The 18,022-nt window shown below is 40.7% G+C and overlaps 1 protein-coding gene across 3 annotated transcripts in view; it reads left to right on the top strand.

Moving 5' to 3' along the window:
- PRDM2 (PR/SET domain 2) overlaps window positions 1-18,022 on the top strand; it is a 128,272-nt gene that overhangs the window by 13,375 nt on the left and 96,875 nt on the right. For all 3 annotated transcript variants that reach the window (XM_015114972.3, XM_015114644.3, XM_015114702.3), the window contains exons 2-3: window positions 1,573-1,646; window positions 16,686-16,803. In XM_015114972.3, the coding sequence (XP_014970458.2) occupies window positions 1,638-1,646; window positions 16,686-16,803 (127 nt within the window). In that variant the 5' untranslated portion in view covers window positions 1,573-1,637. The remainder of the gene's footprint in view (window positions 1-1,572; window positions 1,647-16,685; window positions 16,804-18,022) is intronic.

Raw genomic sequence — 18,022 nt, 5'->3', positions numbered from 1 at the left:
GAACTCCCCTGAGCCGGTGTTAATACATCTACCCATAAAAGCTTTGTAAGAGGACAAGTGAAACCCCTGACATCTTATTCACCTGGGGGAATAAGGTGTCATGCAGGGCCACCGCGTGGAATTGGATAGTAGTCAGTAGGCATTTCTGGTTGAGGGTCAGGTGTGCACATCTGAGAGATGACTAACCTCATCACTATTTAATACCAAAATACACATTTTTAGCTTGATAACAATCTTAAGTCTTAGAGAAGAGGGTTGATTATGTTCAATATATGATGTTTACTAAGGCAGGACATGTAAATACAGATGAGAAAGATGCTCAGTATTAAAATGTAAAGGAATGGACTTCATGGTTTAACTTTCAATTCTCTGGCCTTTTTTTTTTTTTTTTCTGAGTACTTGCTTACCAAGAGTTTATATTGGTTTGGCTAGCAGTGCGCTCTCTAACAAGATGCAATCTCATGGAATACATCCTTATGCCAATGATGAATAAAAGTAGTTCAGACGGCCAGGCCCTAACTTAAATATAGTGCTTTTGGTGGTTAAGGGTGATCAGGTGAGTGGTTAAATAGATCAAGAAAAGGAAAGAAAAATCCAACTACCTTATTAAAAAACAAGGGTAAAATATCAAAACAGTGGGTAGGCAGTAGGAAGAATGTATTCTTTGGGTTATTGACAATTAGAACATAATGTTACAATGTAAGCAGAGGCTTGTGAGTCAAGGAAGGAAAGATAAGTTATAAACAAGTACATAAAGAAATAGGAGAATTATGCCTAATGGTGTATGTATATAAACTTGTGGGAAATGTTTAGAACCTTACAGTGGAAGTTCTACTTAAAGTGTCGTGATTTAATATATTTTGAATTACATCATATGACTCTTAAGGCATACATTGCAGAAAGGACCATTTTCAGAGATTATTATTTAGAAACAAACATGTCATATGCACTTACAAGAAATAATTTTGTCTTCTTAATTTACTGTACTATGAATACATTGAACACGGGTTTTTAAAGGGACAATGTAGCTGTTTCCAAACATCTTTTATTAAAACATTTGCATTTTACTGCCAGTTTTTTGTTCTTTTCCTCAGAGAGACCTCCCGGTGGCCAATGTTAGTAAATTCACCTTTCTAATTCAGGAACTTGAAAAACAGAATAATGTAATGGGGTCTAATGGTGTTTACATTCAACACAGTATTGGTAAAAGAAAAAGAAGGACACTTATATTGCATAATAAGGTACTCAATAATGCTTTGTATTTCTATTAACAAAGCTAATTTATTTCTTCGTAGGAATGATGCAGTTCCAAAGTAAAGATTTGATGTCATCCTAATGAGTCTGCTTTCAGTTGTAGAGTACAGTGAAGCCCTAGTAAAGAGGAGTAAGAAATCTATTTTACTGGAGATAATAAATCTGACAAGGAAGCTCTCAGCATAGATTGAAGTTGATTTGGCATAGAGTTGCTTTATAAATAGCCCTTTGAGCAAACTCTACAGTTCTGTATGTGGTTTTAAATCCCTGTAAATTTGTAGGCAGGTACATATTACAATTGTCTGTTTTTCTTTTTAGGGTTCATGTAATCAAAGAAGTTTCTTTGTTGTGTGTATCTTTACAGAACACAACAGGAATTGAAAATGAATCAGGTGAGTTTAAAAATCAGAATTTATACAAATACATGACCTAGATGTTAGACCAGCTCTTGATTTTTACAAGATAGTAGCACACACATTCATTTCTCTTGGATTCTCATTTTTGTTTCTTAATACCATTAATTAGTTCATTGCGTTCATACTGTGCATTTGTTCGTGCAGTGGATGGAATGTGCGTTGTTGGGGCGTGGGTTGGCGTTTCTGTGGTTCCCTGAGTAGAGGACTCATTCTTAGGGATTTTCATTAAGACTTTCTTTTTGAATTCTCCCTTTCCACACTCTAGTGTGAGTTTTTTGTGTGTGTTTGTTTTGAAGCTTATTAAGCTTTCATTTTTGGCATTTTTTATTTCGTGATTATCTGTTGGTTGAAAAGAGAGGATTAAAAGTTATTTATAGAGACCGCAAATGTTCAAAGAAGAAACTTTAAGCATTTTGTCCTTGAAAAACCTGTTCTCAGAATAAAAACAAGAGGGCAGATATTGAAATGTAAGATGTGTTTCTCTTTACAGGAGATGTGGGATTACCTGGTGATTAAATTATTCTGCTATGGATATTTTCATAGCCTCCTCAAGGGTGTTCTGATAAGTAGAACCAGTTATGTGGATCTAATAATATATTCTAGAGTAGGATTCTTATTTTCTGGTTTCAATATCATCTCACTTGTAGTTATAGAAATTCGTGGGTGTCAGAAATGTTCTCTTTTTAAAATCTTCATAAGCACTTATTTTTAAAATAAGAAGGACAAAACCAAAAATATGAAGTATGTAATTTTTTTTTTAAGTCCTTAACTTAAAACTCTCAGACTTGAGAACATTTTGTATCCCTCATCAACTGAAACTTCGGACACCTTTTTATCATTTACAGGTGATTCTAACTAGAGATCACAAGTTCAATTTAATTAGCGGGGCCAAGTTTAATAAATTCAGTCCTGTGTTGCATTGAGAGATGTGAAATTTTTGAAATGGATCCTTTTGATTTCTTTTCATTACTTTCTTTATCAGAAATGTTTATTTTAATGCAGAGGACGTATATCATAAAAAATGAATCTGGCCAACACATGGGGCACATGCTTTCTATTATTTTAAAACTTGCAGATTTATTGACATGCTTTTGAAGGCAAATTATTTTTGAAATGGTGAGGTGGGGGAGGGAAAAGAGAACAAAGTGGATTTCACAGTCATCGTCCATCAAAGTTATGCTCATATATATTTCATAGATTTCATTTATTTTCCTATTTTAAGATTGATTCTTAATATGAACCTGGTCACTCAAAGGAGCTCAGTTTTCTATCGTCTAGGAACTGTTTTGTTGGAGGAATCTTGATCCAGTGCTAGAATGGTTGTGAGTTCTTCCAAAGTGGAATCTAAATGTTGATACTGTTCTTGTTGCATTGCTATTCAGAATCATTTATTTGATGTGTCTACACCTTTAACCTTATGATTAATTATGCCTTAATTCTTGTACAGTATTAGGCTTGTAATATTTCTAGTGTATTAGACTTGACACTTCAAACTTTTGCTTTATATTTCAATTATATCAAACTTGTGTTTAAAAAAGTCTGCATGCCAGTCAAAAAGTGGTAGCAATAACTACTTCTTTTTTTTTTTTTTTTGGGCTCTTTTACAATTTGATTTTTGACAAGTTTTAATATCAGATCTGCAGAAGACTGCCTTTGATCCTAAATGCCAAGTATCAGTGGAAAAGTGTCCTCTTATGTTTCTAATGGTTAACACATTTCTGATTTGGGTGTAATTTAAATGGTCTGGTAGTAATGAAACTTTTACTTGTATTATAAAAATTGCCCACTTTTTATGAGAAAAATTTTTAGCATCTTTTGTTGTATTTTCATTAGAAGAATATTAGTTATATGCTGTTTAGACCTTATTGTTATGGCATGAAATCTATCAGTGTTTTTCAACAATCACCCCAGTAATTTTTAAGGATTAAGACTTATTTCAGGATAATTTACAGTTTTCCCTTCTCGTATTTATTGCTCTCATTTTCAGACAGTGAAAATGAGCAGTAAGTGCTTGAAAAACTGAGAAATAACCACACAACAAAATTCAGATATAAAAAAGTTTGAACTTGAACAAGATTGACTTATAAATACTTATACATACAATCCTGACGGTTATTTTAGGGTTAGGTTATTCTCTGGGAACGGATCAGCATTGCTTTGATGGATTTTAGTTGTCAGTTCTGTTTCTTATGATGTGTATGGTCTTGAAGACAATAGCATAGAATAATTTGTTTATATATGCCTGACAGTTGAGTTTCAGGGACTGCGGGATCCTCGTCATGGGCATATCATATTGTTTGTTATTGATTCCTTTAGAAGAAGCAATAGAGTCCACAGCCTGCCAGTATTTTCAGCACTAACTATTGAGGCAGCATTCTCAGATCATCGGTATCCTACTTGCTTCAATTGCACACCCATCCTGATACTTAACTTTTGAGATGTTCCACTGTTTTCCTTCTTATTTTCCTAGACTTATCTAGGAATGGCTTTATCTCGGGAATGGGTCCATTATCTCAGTTGTCCCTAACATTCATTCATTCCTTCCCTCTTTCATCAGGCACAGACTGTACCCCAGTATGTTATAGGTTCTGCAGTGAACTAGGTGGGCAAGGGCTCTGCCAGTAACATACTCCAAGAGGGAGACGGTTAAAAAAGCAGGAAGACAAGCAAGGTAATTTCAGATAGTGAACAGTGCTGTGAAGACAATTAAACAAGATCTTGTTATAAAGGATGATGGCTGGAGGTGAAAGGTGGTCTTTGGATTACATGGTCAGAGAAGACTATTCTGTGGAGGTGATTGCTAGTAGAACTGAAACTTAGCTAATAACCGGGAGCCACATAGACATATGAAGATCTGGAAAAAGAAAATTCCAGGCAGAGTGAACCCATAGTAGTAGAAAGGCCCTGGAGTAGAAATGAGCGTGGTAGTTCACAGAACAGAGAGCAAGCCATGGTCTGGAGCTTGGCCCCATCAGGGGCTCTGGGATAAGAGGACATTGGTGTGAGAGCTAAGGTTTATAGGGCCTGTAGGGCTACTGGACAGTGACACAAGCTGATTTCCATTTCTAGGATATCCTCCCCACTATGCTAGGGAAACCGGATTGTAAGGGAGCAGGAGTGTGGTGATTATGTGTGTTCACTACTGAGATTAGCACCAGGCTTTAGGACAGTTTCTTCAGTTGGACAACTTAGTGGACCTGACAGCTTTTTGAAAGAGGGTACTTTTTTGTATTTCAGAGCTAATTTGACTCCTGTTCTTTTTCAAAAGTGGTGTATAAGTGTTTCTTGGTTTGTGTTTTCATCTGTTTATTGTTATAGCAGTCCTGCTCATTTCTTAACCAAATATAATTTAATGCCATTTCAGTAAACTGAAGCTTGTTTGATTTTTTTTTCGCATTGTTTGTTCCAGCATAGTAGCTTAGATTCTTGTTTGCAAATCTATACAAAAATGGGTTGTTCATAGAATTTTAGAAATTTTAATACTGTGTGATTCTAAGCTGTTTTTTGCTTGTAACAATTACTTTGATGATGATGATTAGTCTATTGTAGCAATAATACATATTTTAGTATGAATATATTATGAATTATCCTTAATATTAAGGAAAATTGGGTCTAATGTATTCCATCACGTATTGCTGTCACTTTCCAGTTAGTTTTGATCAAGTCAATATTTAAGAAACTAGGTGCTTTAAATGGATTAAACTGATAGAATAATTGCTGATAATTCTCTGGGCAAAGCATATAAAAGGAGTTACTTATATAAATTTAAATGAAACACCAATAAAATTTGCTTATTCTTATATATTTTTAAAAATAAAAACATTAGTACGTGTTGACCATGTGAGATGGTGCATGCAGCTTTATGTAACAGCAGCCAATGCCAGTGTTATGCCCTAGAGCAGAGTTACCTTGCTGATTACAGTCCACATTTGTCTAAAGAGTATGGAGAGAAGGGCTGGGCAGGGAGAGTGGAGGAGGTTGGTTCTGTGGTTCATGTACCTGGAGCAGACCTGAGGAGGGTGGAGTAAATGGTCAAAGAAGTGTGGGCTCAGCTCTCGGGTCGCCAGAAGGACCAGAGTAGACTTTGCCAGTGAGGTGGGGAAACTTTGGGGGGTTTTGAGTAGAGGACTGTTAGAGTTGAGTTAAAAAATTCTTATAAATACAAATAATGAAACTATTCTACAGGGCAGAACCAGGACTTGGTTGAAAATAATAATAATAAAAAATATTAACTTACAGTGTTTCCTATATGTCAGGCACTAGCCTAAATGCTTTACAGAAGTTCAGTAAGTCATTTACTATTGACTGCAACTGCATGAGGTGGGCACCATTACTTTCCCTATTTGACAGATAAGAAAGTGAACACAATTGAAAATATTTTCTTGGTGCATTAAAGTTTCATTTTAACATGATTTAAAGATGAGAATTTAGGATTTATTGACCTGTTTAGTTATTTGACTTTAAAAATCAACTCTGAGGTACAATCTGCATACAGTAAAAGGTAACTGCTTTAACTGTATAGTACAAGTTTCACACCCGTGTAACTCTTAACCGCTGTCGAGTCATAGGACATGTCCGTCACCCCAAAAAGTTCTTTTCTGCTGCTCTGAAGTTAGTCTTTCCCTGCCCAAGGTCACTACTGATCGACTTTCTGTTCCTACACACTGGTTTTTCCTCCTCTGGGGTTTCATGGGAGTGGAATCATACAGCCCTTGCCCTTTGGCGTTTGTCTTGTTTTGGTCTGCATACTGTTTCCGAGATTCAGCCATATTGTTGCATGTATCAGTAGTTCATTTCTTTTTTTTTTTTTTTTTTTTTTGAGATGGAGTCTCGCTCTGTCGCCCAGGCTGGAGTGCAGTGGCCAGATCTCCGCTCACTGCAAGCTCCGCCTCCCGGGTTCGCGCAATTCTCCTGCCTCAGCCTCCCGAGCAGCTGGGACTACAGGCGCCGCCACCTTGCCCGGCTTATTTTTTTGTATTTTTAGTAGAGACGGGGTTTCACCATGTTAGCCAGGATGGTCTCGATCTCCTGACCTCGTGATCCGCCGGTCTCGGCCTCCCAAAGTGCTGGGATTACAGGTTTGAGCCACCGCGCCCGGCCAGTAGTTCATTTCTTTACAGAAGCTGTTTTATGGGAGACCATCTGACCATCTAGATAGGTCTATCATAATCTTAATTCCAAAGAGCGAAACCCTGGGATAGCTTTCTATCTTTTCATCTTGGTTATTTCTCCCCCTTTTTTCTAATTCTAAAAATACATAGGATATAAAAAGTTGAAACCACTTTCACTGTTTTATCATTATTAATATAGAAGTATATTTTTTGTAGATAATTATAAATATGAATCTGACTTTTTCACTTTTAAAAAAGACTTCTAAGTAAGGTGGTTCCTATGTTTTGACTTAAACCTCAATTAATAAATGTGTAATTTCGGAAATTAGCATGCTGAATGAATAATGGTGGCACTTGAAATCTCATTTTGAATCGTGTATTCTACTAGGTAAATTAGCAATTTTTAGAAAATCTGGGACCTTGTCTTTCTGAATGAAAATATTATTTCTGAAATTCAGAAAAAAATTAACAACCTGAATAGCGTTTCCTTAAGTCACTGGAACAAGCTTGTGGCAAGAAGCCTTTTCTTTTACATTAGGATGGTAACACTTTGGCAGAGAAGGAAGCTGTGGGACTGCTTTTCTCTGCCTCTCCTTTGATACCCTCTGACTCACTCTCCTTGGTCAGTTCTGGCAATGCCATTCCAGCTGTGTGACCTTGGGCAAGTCCTCGGCTTATTTGTGTTCGCTTTCTTATCTGTTCAATGGGGACAGTAATGGTGCCCACCCCATGTGCCATGTGGTTGCAGTCAATAGTAAATGAGTTACTGGACATAAAGCCCTTAGGCTAGTGCCTGACATATAGGAAACACCGTAAGTTGTTATTTATTACTGTTATTTTTCAGCCGGTAACCACGTGCTGATTCTGTCCTGTAAAATAGTTTGATTACTATTACTGCTTGAATTCAGACCCAGCCATCCCTTGTCTGGGCTATTACAAAAGCTCCTGATTGATTTCCTCACCAGCAGTTTTCCTTCCTGCGGGACCATTCTCCGCAGGCCTTACAGAACGTGCAGCTCACTGTCTGGGAAATCAGAAAAGCCAGCAGTCGTCGTGCGTTGTTGGGAACGCTTTCGTGGAGGAGCTGGGATTTGCACTTGACCTGGAAGGGTGTGGAGGATATTGACCATCAGAAGAATTGAGGGCCAGGTGAAAGCCTAAATTGAGAAAGGCCCAGCGTAGGAAGGGGACCTAGTATGGTGAAGGTAGGAGGGGCCAGAGGGTGTGCCAGGAACCCAGATGCCTGTAGGGGCCAGGGATGACCTCTAAGAGTAAAATGGGGATTTTTCTGTGATTTCTTCCAATAGATTTTTTTTTTTTTTTTTAATCCATGGATAGACCAAACAAACCGCATCTGAGATGAAAGGCTGTAGCCCACAGTTTGCTGCTTTGGATGAAGATAGTTTGAGAAGTTGAAACTCAGTCTCATCAGTAACAGCCTCAATGGGAGGCAGTAGAAAGCTCCTTCTCCTGCTTACCGACTCGCTGTCCCCACTCTCACCTATTCCTATTCTGTATTAGAATCGTCTGGACAAGAGGAGGGGATGAGCCCTCAGGTGTCTTATTTTCTTTACTTCTCTTGAACATTGACAGTCTCTAAAGCCAGCAGACGAACTACTAGATTTTATTTAGAAAGTTTAAAAAGCGGTTTGAATCAGATGCTTTGTAGATTGCTTATTCAAGAAGACAAAAGGTTCAGAGAAGTTGAATATAGAGTAGACTAGAAGCCAGAAAGCCTCACCCCATCTCGTCACTCTCCTGCCCAAACCCTCTTGTGTCATCCCACTGCTTTCTGAATGCAGTCCAGCTCTGTTTCCTGCCTTGGTTTTGCAGGTTCCAGTGGCGGCCGCCTCTGCTTTTTTCCTGGCTCTACTTTGGTGCAGCCGCAGTGGCCTCTTTTTATTCCTGAACAGCCCAAGGCCCTTCTCTCCTCAACTCCTCAGTTCTTAATACATGACTCATTTTCATCTCTCAAGTCCAAGTCCCTGTGTGACATCTCTGAGAGACCTCCCCCTGCCATCCTAACTAAAGCACTGCACTGTCCCCTCCTCATCTCTCTTACATCACTCTTTAGGTCACTGAGACATTGAGCACCCCTAGTCTGCCACATTAGCTTGGGGTGCAGGTGGGCAGGACTTGCCCTTCTCTTGGTTGCTGCGTTCCCCAGGTAGCACTGCTCCAGCACACGGACACTTGCTGCCAATATGTGCAGGACGATTGGAGATTCCTGAATAGCTTCAGGTTGGAAGATGTCAGTGGCAATGGGAACTGGAGAAAGGGATCGGACGTGACAGATTTTGAAGGATCAGCAGCAGGGTTTGGCTCTGTTGACCACCTCACGTCCCGGAGTCTTCCCCGGCTTTGGTGATGCTATGCGCTTGGTGCCTCTTTGGCTCTGCGATGACTTCTAGGACTGGGACTCATTTGCTGCGCTTTTTCTTCCGTTTCATTCTTTGATAAGGGCATTCTGAGGGCGTTGTTTTTGGCTAGTCTCTCCTTCTCTGCTTTCCATGGAGGCCTCTCATCCACTTCCATGGACTCCATGGCCAGCTGAGGCCATACTGCTCTTACAGCCATCTCTCTGTGCCCAGACCTCTGGGCAGTTGATTGCCAGGCATTTGTTTGCTTGTTTGCAGTGACTACTGCTCTGAGCTGGGTACTCTGTGCCAGGTTTTATTGAGGTGAGTGAAGCAGAGCCTGCCTGTCTACACCCCTAAATTTGCCTCTCTGGAGAGGTGATTAACTAAGCCAACCAGAAAGGGCTTTCACAATACACAGGGCACACTGTTGCAAGTTGTGGAGAGTGTTGTAACTGAGCCATAGGGGAAATCCTACTAGGTTAGGATAGTGGGGACTGGCTTCTAGGAGGCCAAAGTGTACTCTGGGTAGAGCCGAGGCCTGGAATACAAATGCAAATTGGCCCCTTTTGGTAACCTCACCTTGCTGGGGTCTCAGCTTCACCACCCTGGGGTTTAAAGCATCTGGAACTTTCTTCTGCTTTTTCCTCCATTCCCTGCAGGAGCCCAAATGGGCATTCACAGTAAGTTGTTGTGTTTAATACTCTGAAGATATTGCAACTTATCTCAGTTTATTCTGGTATATTTTGCTTTTTCTCCTTTAGAAATTAGCAGTGAAACCCTTCAAATGAAAAAGACTCTTGTGCCTGTTTGGAGACAGCAAATGTCACAGCCATGTCTTGTCCCCAACTTTGCATACTTGACACTGCTCACTCTCTTTTCAAATGTGCGTTGATGTAGAAAGTTATAGAAATTCATTTTCATGGCTTTTTAAAAATTATTATTTTTATTTTTTAGACAGTCTCGCTCTGTCGCCCAGGTTGAAGTGCAGTGGCGCGATCTCGGCTCACTGCAACCTCCGCCTCCTGGGTTCAAGCGATTCTCCTGCCTCAGCCTCCCGAGTAGCTGAGACTACAGGCGTGCACCACCATGCTCAGCTAATTTTTGTATTTTTAGTAGAGACGGGGTTTCACCATGTTGGCCAGGATGATCTCGATCTCCTGACCTCGTGATCCACCCGCCTCTACCTTCCAAAGTTCATGGCTTATTTTTGAGGGAAAATACGTATAACAAAGTATGGAAGAAAAAGATATTGCAGGGCATAGAGGGAGAAAAAGGAACAAGGAGGAAGAGGGGAGAAAGCTTATAGTTGTAACTCTTGTAGTTTTTAATGTTAACAGTTGTACTCAGGAAGTGGGGAGGTACCCAGGAAGAGGAGAACGTAGGACATGAATGTGTGGATTAAGCCCCCACTGCCTCCCTCCACTCTTGTAGGTTTGGTCTCTAGGAATCGGTCCTATCTTCTGCTTCTCAGCCCTGAGAGGGGAGGTACGATGGAAGACTGGAGGCGGTCTTAGTGCAGCAGCAGCTCGAGCTTTTTGATGATGTTTGTTGTATCTATGGATGTTTACCATATTGGAAATTATAATAAATTATTTTGAAATCGTTATAGATCCACATGAAGTTGTAAGAATAGTGTAGAGAGTCCTGTGTACTCTTATTTATTTTTGAGAAGGAGTCTTGCTCTATCCCCCCGGAGTGCAGTGGCATAACCTCGGCTCACTGCAACTTCTGCCTCCCGGGTTCAAGTGATTCTCCTGCCTCAGCCTCCTGATTAGCTGGGATTACAGGCATGTGCCACCACGCTTGGCTAGTTTTTGTTTTTTTAGTAGAGATAGGGTTTCACCATGTTGGCCAGGCTGGCCTCGAACTCCTGACCTCAAGTGATCTGCCCACCTCGGCCTCCCAAAGTGCGGGGATTACAGGCATGAGCCACCGCGCCCGGCCCAAGTCCTCTGTACTCTTCACCCAGCTGTTTTTAGCAGTAACATCTTACAAAGCTTTAGGACAATATGAAAGCTGGGAAATTGATTTGGTATAATAATGCTAGTTAGACTACAGGCCTTATTGGTAAATCAGAAAAAGTTAAAACATAAGATTAAGCAATCACACATTTCATGAACCACCAGAATGATGACATTTTCACATACAATAGCCTCCAGAAAACTTCACTCTACACACCTGAGAGTGAAAAAGGCAGACAACATTTTAGTGTTGTTATAGCAATAGCTCTGACCTTGTGGGCCCCAGAAAGGGAATTCTCAGGTGTCCACGGACTGTGAGGTATGAGATACCACTGGGTTGGTGGTTAGAATGTAGACTCTGGAATCTGTCTGGATTTTATCTTGGCTCCACTACTTTAAAACTATGCAGCTTGGGAAAGTTACTCAGCAGGGCTGCTCTGTGGCATGGTATTTGAGAATCCAGACCCTGAAGCCAGATTGTCTGGATTGAAATTACCTAGCTCTGCCACCTGCTGGCTGTGACTATGGGCAAGGTTTAGTTTCATCTGTAACATGGGGATCATAAAAGTACCTATAGCAATTGGTAGTGTGCAGATTAAGTGAGGTGATAAGTGCTTGGAATTGTGTCTGACGTATCTCCAACGCTCCATCTGTGTTAGTTGTGATTGTTATTGTTGTGAGGATTAAATGAGGTAATGCATGTAAAGTGCTTAGCACAGATCTTGGCCCGGAGGATGGAATACATGTTGTACTCCCTAAGCTCCTCACCCCGTCCAGCATGGGAAGGTCATCCTGGGTCAGAGGAAATGTATCAGGAAAGCAGTAGAAAGGCCCTTCAGAGGCTCCCTAGCAAGGTCAAACCTCATGAATCAAAATCTCTCTAAGGTTTCTTATCTCAGGGAGCAGGAACAGAGAAGTTCTTTCTCTAGCCAGTGGACTTCATGAGGAGGGGGTCCTTGATCCTTACCACCTAGCATGGTGCTAGCTCTGAGCAGACACTCAGGGAGTATGTGTTAGTGTCTGACGAATGGGCTGAATGAAGGAGGGAGGCTTTGGCGATTAATTGGGGGAAGAGAAGCGAGTAGTGACTTTCTTTGAGTTTGAGGTAGGAAGTTGGAAACATCGGATTAATGAGATCAATTAATAGTTAATAACTAAATGACATTAAATTGACTTAAATTTAACATGTTAAATTTAATACTTATTGTTCCAGATCTGTTCACTGATACATGTTTAAAGACTGTACTTCATTAAGCAGTCAAATAATGAGTCCTCATTGAGGTCAACTAACAGGAAAGCAGAGAAGTCCTTTAGCTTCTTTCATATCACAGTAATCAGTGTTAAAAACCCATAAGACAGGAACATACTTCTATTCAGGGGCAGCAAGGATGGGGTGTGCTGGGAACGCCAGCAGTTGGGGTGCCTTGCAGAGCTTGCGATCTGCTCTCTGCTCTCTGCTTGATGACTTCTACTCCGTGAATGGGTAGACGAGTGAATGGCGATGAGTGTTTCTCAGAGGCCTTACCCCTGCCTGCCCCTCCTGCCTCAGTTCTAGCTGCTTCTCCCAACTTCTCTGCTCTGGACACATTGGTCTTTTTGCCCAGATACTGCTTTTCCTCTTAATTTGAGATTTGGTCCTGGCTGTTTTCCTTTCCTGGCATGTTTCCCCGATATTGTCACAGATTTCCTTTCTAATTCTGGAGAGGCCTCACCTGTCTGTCTGAAAAGGCATCCCCATCCCTATTCCATGACTCCGTGACTGTGTTTCCTGTTTTTTTTTTCTTTTTTTTTTTTTTTTTTGGAGACAGTCTCGCTCTGTCAGCCAGGCTAGAGTGCAGTGGCACGATCTCGGCTCACTGCAACCTCTGCCTCCCGGGCTCAAGCAGTTCTCTTGCCTCAGCCTTCTGAGTAGCTGGGATTACAGGCGCCCACCACCACGCCTAGCTAATTTTTGTATTTTTAGTAGAGACAGGGTTTCACCATGTTGGCCAGGCTGGTCTCGAACTCCTGACCTCAGGTAATCTGCCTGCCTTGGCCTTCCAAAGTGTTGGGATCACAGGCGTGAGCCATTGCACCCGACATTCCCCTCCTTTTTTTATTCGCCATTGATCAGAAGGCATGTGTCCCCTTTTTTGTGCTTGAGTTTTCTACAGGGCATCAGCCGTTGTATGTATGTGTTTAATTTTGTCTCTATTTCTCACCAGAGTGATGCCTTGTTGAGACAAGTGTGCTGCCTAGAACATTGCCTGGCCCATAGCAGGATTCGGAAATATATAAATAAATATATAGAGTAGATGGTGCAATTTATTTTAGACAAGATCAATCTGGGAAATAGTGCCAGGATCAAATTGTGATTCTTTAGTGTAAGAATCAAGATGAACCCATTTAGATATAATATTACATCTAATCCTATCAGGATATATACCAAGAAGAGATCCCAGTTTATGAGTATGTAGGGGAGAGAACTTTTTGAAAACATTCCTTTGTTCCTAAGGTTTACTTGTATATTGATTGCTTGGAATTAATGGCATACCACATTTTCTAAAAAAGGGTTCTTATATTGATCCAGAAGAATACCTACCTCAAATTCAAGAAATTCAGGCTCATGTGGAGAAGATACTTCCTGATAGATGACCCTGCTCTTTTATTTATTTCTATCCCCCTTTTTAGAAAAAGCTTTAAGTTAGCTTACAAAGAGCCATGCACTCATTCAAGTATTTAAGTGACAACAAACATTTGAAATCTACTGCTAAGCTGGGGGAACACAACATTGAATAAGATAGATACCATCTGTCTTCACTGCAGTCTCACAGAGGAGGCACACAGTAAACACAGAGCTATACAAATAAGCATTTAAAACTGTGGTAAGAGCTATGAAGGAGAACCAAGCAAGAAAAGAGGGTGGTTCTATTTAGGAAGTCCAGCCTACTTTCTAGTAGACCGGACTATTTACTAGTAGACTGGACTATTCAGGAAGTCCAGTGTACTTTCTACTCCTCAAATCATTGATTTTCTAGAAATGTTCTAGACAGTTTGCAGCCATAGCCACGGCCATGGAGAGCCCAGTGGGGGTGTGGGTGGAAGGGAGGGCCGGCCCTGGGGCTGCCCAGTGTCTGGGTTGTGCTGCTGTGAGCTGAGGTGCTCCTCTTGTAGTTCGGTCCTTTTGTAGTGTGAAGGATACGACAATAACAGAAAAAGCTTTCCTCTACTGGGTGTATGAGTCCAAAAGGAAAACCAATGGGTCTACTGGGACAAGAGGTGGAATAAAAGAGTAATTTAAAAGAAAAAAAAAGACAAAAAATAATGGGTTGACTTAAAACAGATAAACAAATGCATAGGATTTTTTGGTATTTCTTTTTCCCATGGCCTCTCTGCTGAGGTCCTTTATGTTCTCGGGTGCTTCAGAAATTTTAATACACGTGATCTCCAACTTGAAGTTACACATTTCCTATGGGAATGACCATTCCTGCCTTAAGCACCATCTCCTGCTGACATTTCCATGGAAATCTGGAAGTTTTAGGGCAGAGGTTCTTAGATGATATTCCAGCAGAATCTTAAGTGAAAACTCCATGATGGTTAGGACTGACCATAGGCACTCAGATCGGACAGATACGGGTTCAGATCCAGGCTTTGAGCCATTTAAGCAACGTCCGTAAGCTCTAATTCCCTGCTCTGTGTGGAGAGGGGGAGACACTGATAACACCTGTTTCTTGGGCTATTTGGAGTAAATTCTCCCCAGCACGTAAGACAGCACAGTGCCTTGAGCAAGGAAGTTCTCAGTAAATATGAAGTTGTCATTAGAATCACTGTGAAAGTGCCTGGAAGTATCCGTTTAGGTTAGCAGACACGGTGACTTTTGAAATCGGCTGTGCTTCTGGGGAGAATAAATGGTGCTGCGTGTTTGCCTAGGGTCCCAACTGAGACGGAAGAAGAAGACCCCCTTTTACTTTACTAAATGGCCAGTACTGATAGGACATCACTCTGGCTAATATTTGTTAATGTCACTTACTTTATCAGTGTTAGGAAATAATCATTATGTAGCTTAGGATGCCAATGGCAACTACCAATGTAATACCTTTTCCCTCTTTGGAAATAAATTGTTCACGTTTCCAAAAATCCAGCTTATAGATTAAGAATTTAAAAACGGGGACACTATATTTAGAAGTGAAAAATGTCTGTAGTTAATTTATTCACAATTTAGCTAATTGGAAGTACCAGTAAGACCATTTTCTGGGGCTAATTGGCTATCTTATGTTTTGAAAATGTTTCGGGGATATTGTTGGGACAAAGGTGTAAATCAAGCAGGAACAAAGCATTTATGTGTCTGAAATGTAGGCTCATTTGGCTCGGCTCTGCACGAGAGACGAACCTGTCTCTAGATGCCCTGTCTTGGGCTCTCCAGCTTGAAGCAGGCCAGAGAGTAGATGACCATGTTTGTGACTGTGAGATTTATTTCTCTTGAAGTAGACTGTTGATAATTAATAAACCAAAAATTGAAATGCTGAGAGTTTACCAGTTTGGATGATATTCTTTTCTTTGTACATATATTCTTGAGGACGACAAGAGCTTCATTGTTGTCGGAAAAATTGATCTTTTTTGTTTGGGGGTTTACTTTTGCTTATGTTGGTTCCTTTAAAAGTTCTGGAGAAATGTTTCCCTGTGCAGTGAAATGAAACACACTCAGACTACAAAGCCTATCATTCTTAGCAGTGCTGTGATACGCACATCAGTTAGACTGGATAAGCACATCAGCTCCGTAGGATATATGATGTACCGGTTACTAGACCCTTGGTGTTCCTTTGATTTGAAAGTTATCAAAAAATAACAGTCATATTCTACCAGTTGGCTCAAATCTCTCCCTTCCTTACATACGTACCTAATAGTAATCTTAAGATTATGAATTCCAGCATGAACTTTGAAAAGTGATTTAAAAAAATTCTCTGTTTCTTAGCAACTCGGTGATATCCTGGTGATTTTGCTGTTTAGTGACTTGGTGAACAGCGGTAAATTACTGTTTCCTGGAGAGGTGGCACTTGCAGTGAGGGACCACAATAAGTTGTCGTGTTCTGGAATGGAATATTCAGGCCCCATCCAGTTAGGGGTTGTTGTTGGAGGGCAACATGGATGGGGCAGGGTTGGAGGGCCCCAGTAGCCTTTGTGGTGTGTGCTGAAAGCATTCATTGAAGTGGGCAGTGTTGGTTTTTATTTTTTAAATGTGCTAAGGTACTGATGGTAGCCTTTGATTTAGAAGTAAGCTTATGCTATATTTTGCTGCCAGATTCTATTTGAGTTTAAAGCAGTATGGTGCCAGAGATTATCATGTTTTGCAAATGGCCACAGGTGGCTGGAACAAAATAGAGTAACACAGACATGCTTGAAGGCTGCAGTGGTTTCCTTTGGACAGTTACAAACAAGCATCAAAGCAGCTCCTCAAATGCTTGACATCATCGTTTTGGTCTGGCTTGCCAGCTTCAGGTTTTGATTACATTTTTGCATATTTGCTTATTGAACCAGAAAAAAAACCAACCCCACGATTTGGGTTTTCTTTCTTTTGCTATGATCCTTCTATTTCTTGACTTGCAGAACACTACTGAGCCTGCGGTGGCCACCGAGACCCTGGCTGAGGTACCCGAACATGTGCTGCGAGGACTTCCGGAGGAAGTGAGGCTTTTCCCTTCTGCTGTTGACAAGACCCGGATTGGTGAGTACTCCTCCTGTCCCGGAGCAAGTCAGGCAGTAAAGAGCAGGTGGCAGTGCGGCTTCCTGCAGGGGCATGTCAGGTAGGGAGCACACCATAAAAGCAGCGGATTTACCCTTGACCTAGAAGATTTTATGGTGTTGATGCATTTTCCAGTCAAGAATCCAGGTTGGACATGGGTTATAAAAATAAAACTGGGAAAACACACACACACACACACACACACACACACACACACACACACACACGTCCCATCCTTCTTTACTTGCCCAAGTGTCCTCCTCCTATGAGTCTCGTTGCTGAACCTCGCCCCACAGAATGTGTTGTTCCCTTCTCTCTGATTTCACCATGATGAGCGTGATTGTGCCATTATATTCACTTCATTGTTTTGTAATTATTTTTACACTTGGCCCTGTTGTTTCTTGTGCCTTTATTTCTTATGTATCTTTGTGCCTCCAGTACCAGACACTTTGTGGACCCTCAGTAGATACTTGAATGAATGACATGCTGTGAGTGTATCTAAATTCTTCTGGCTGGGATTTCTCCTTGAACACAAACCAAGCTTGTGTGTGTTTGGTCTTTTTGTGGCCTAATCTTTAGACAGAAGGCTAAGGAAGTGAATTGTAAAACTTTAGTCAAAATACAGTCTTGGAATACATCATATTTATATCCCTGTTTCTTTTTTTTAGATGTACTTCCGATACTCTAATTTATATGTACACGTGTGTGAAAAAATTTTAACACATGCTTTTAAAAATTCTCATTGGAAACTTATTCATTGAGCAGTTTGAATATATTGTTCAAATGAAAGTGGTTGATTTTATAGCTCAACTAATTGATTGTTAGTGTTGTTGTCAAATGCAGTTCATAGCAGACTTACAGAAAAGTGGGAATTGTACATCCTAGCAGGATAGGACCAGCCCAGCCTTTACCCCCCATTCCGTATATGAGGAAACTGAAGCCAAAAGGTGAGGGAACCAATCTGAGGTGCTGCTGTGTGCCAGTTTGTTGACTGCTGGGCCAGACTCCTGCCATTTCACTGCCTGCTTGCTCATTAAATCTCTTTCTGTTATGGTCAGTGCATAGTAAATAGAAATAACCCTAAGAATACTGTGGATGAACAGCTATTTTGGCTGTTAGAAACTGAAAAGTGAGCCATTCCAGTAGCTAAGTTTTCAGGAAGCTTAGTTAGGCAGGAAAGCGTTTTCCACTTTAAGCAAAT

The sequence above is a fragment of the Macaca mulatta genome, chromosome 1, assembly GCF_049350105.2.
Source record: "Macaca mulatta isolate MMU2019108-1 chromosome 1, T2T-MMU8v2.0, whole genome shotgun sequence".
Classification (NCBI taxonomy): domain Eukaryota; kingdom Metazoa; phylum Chordata; class Mammalia; order Primates; family Cercopithecidae; genus Macaca; species Macaca mulatta.
Note: the sequence above shows the minus strand (reverse complement) of the source record. Positions and strands in the feature narration are given on the sequence as shown.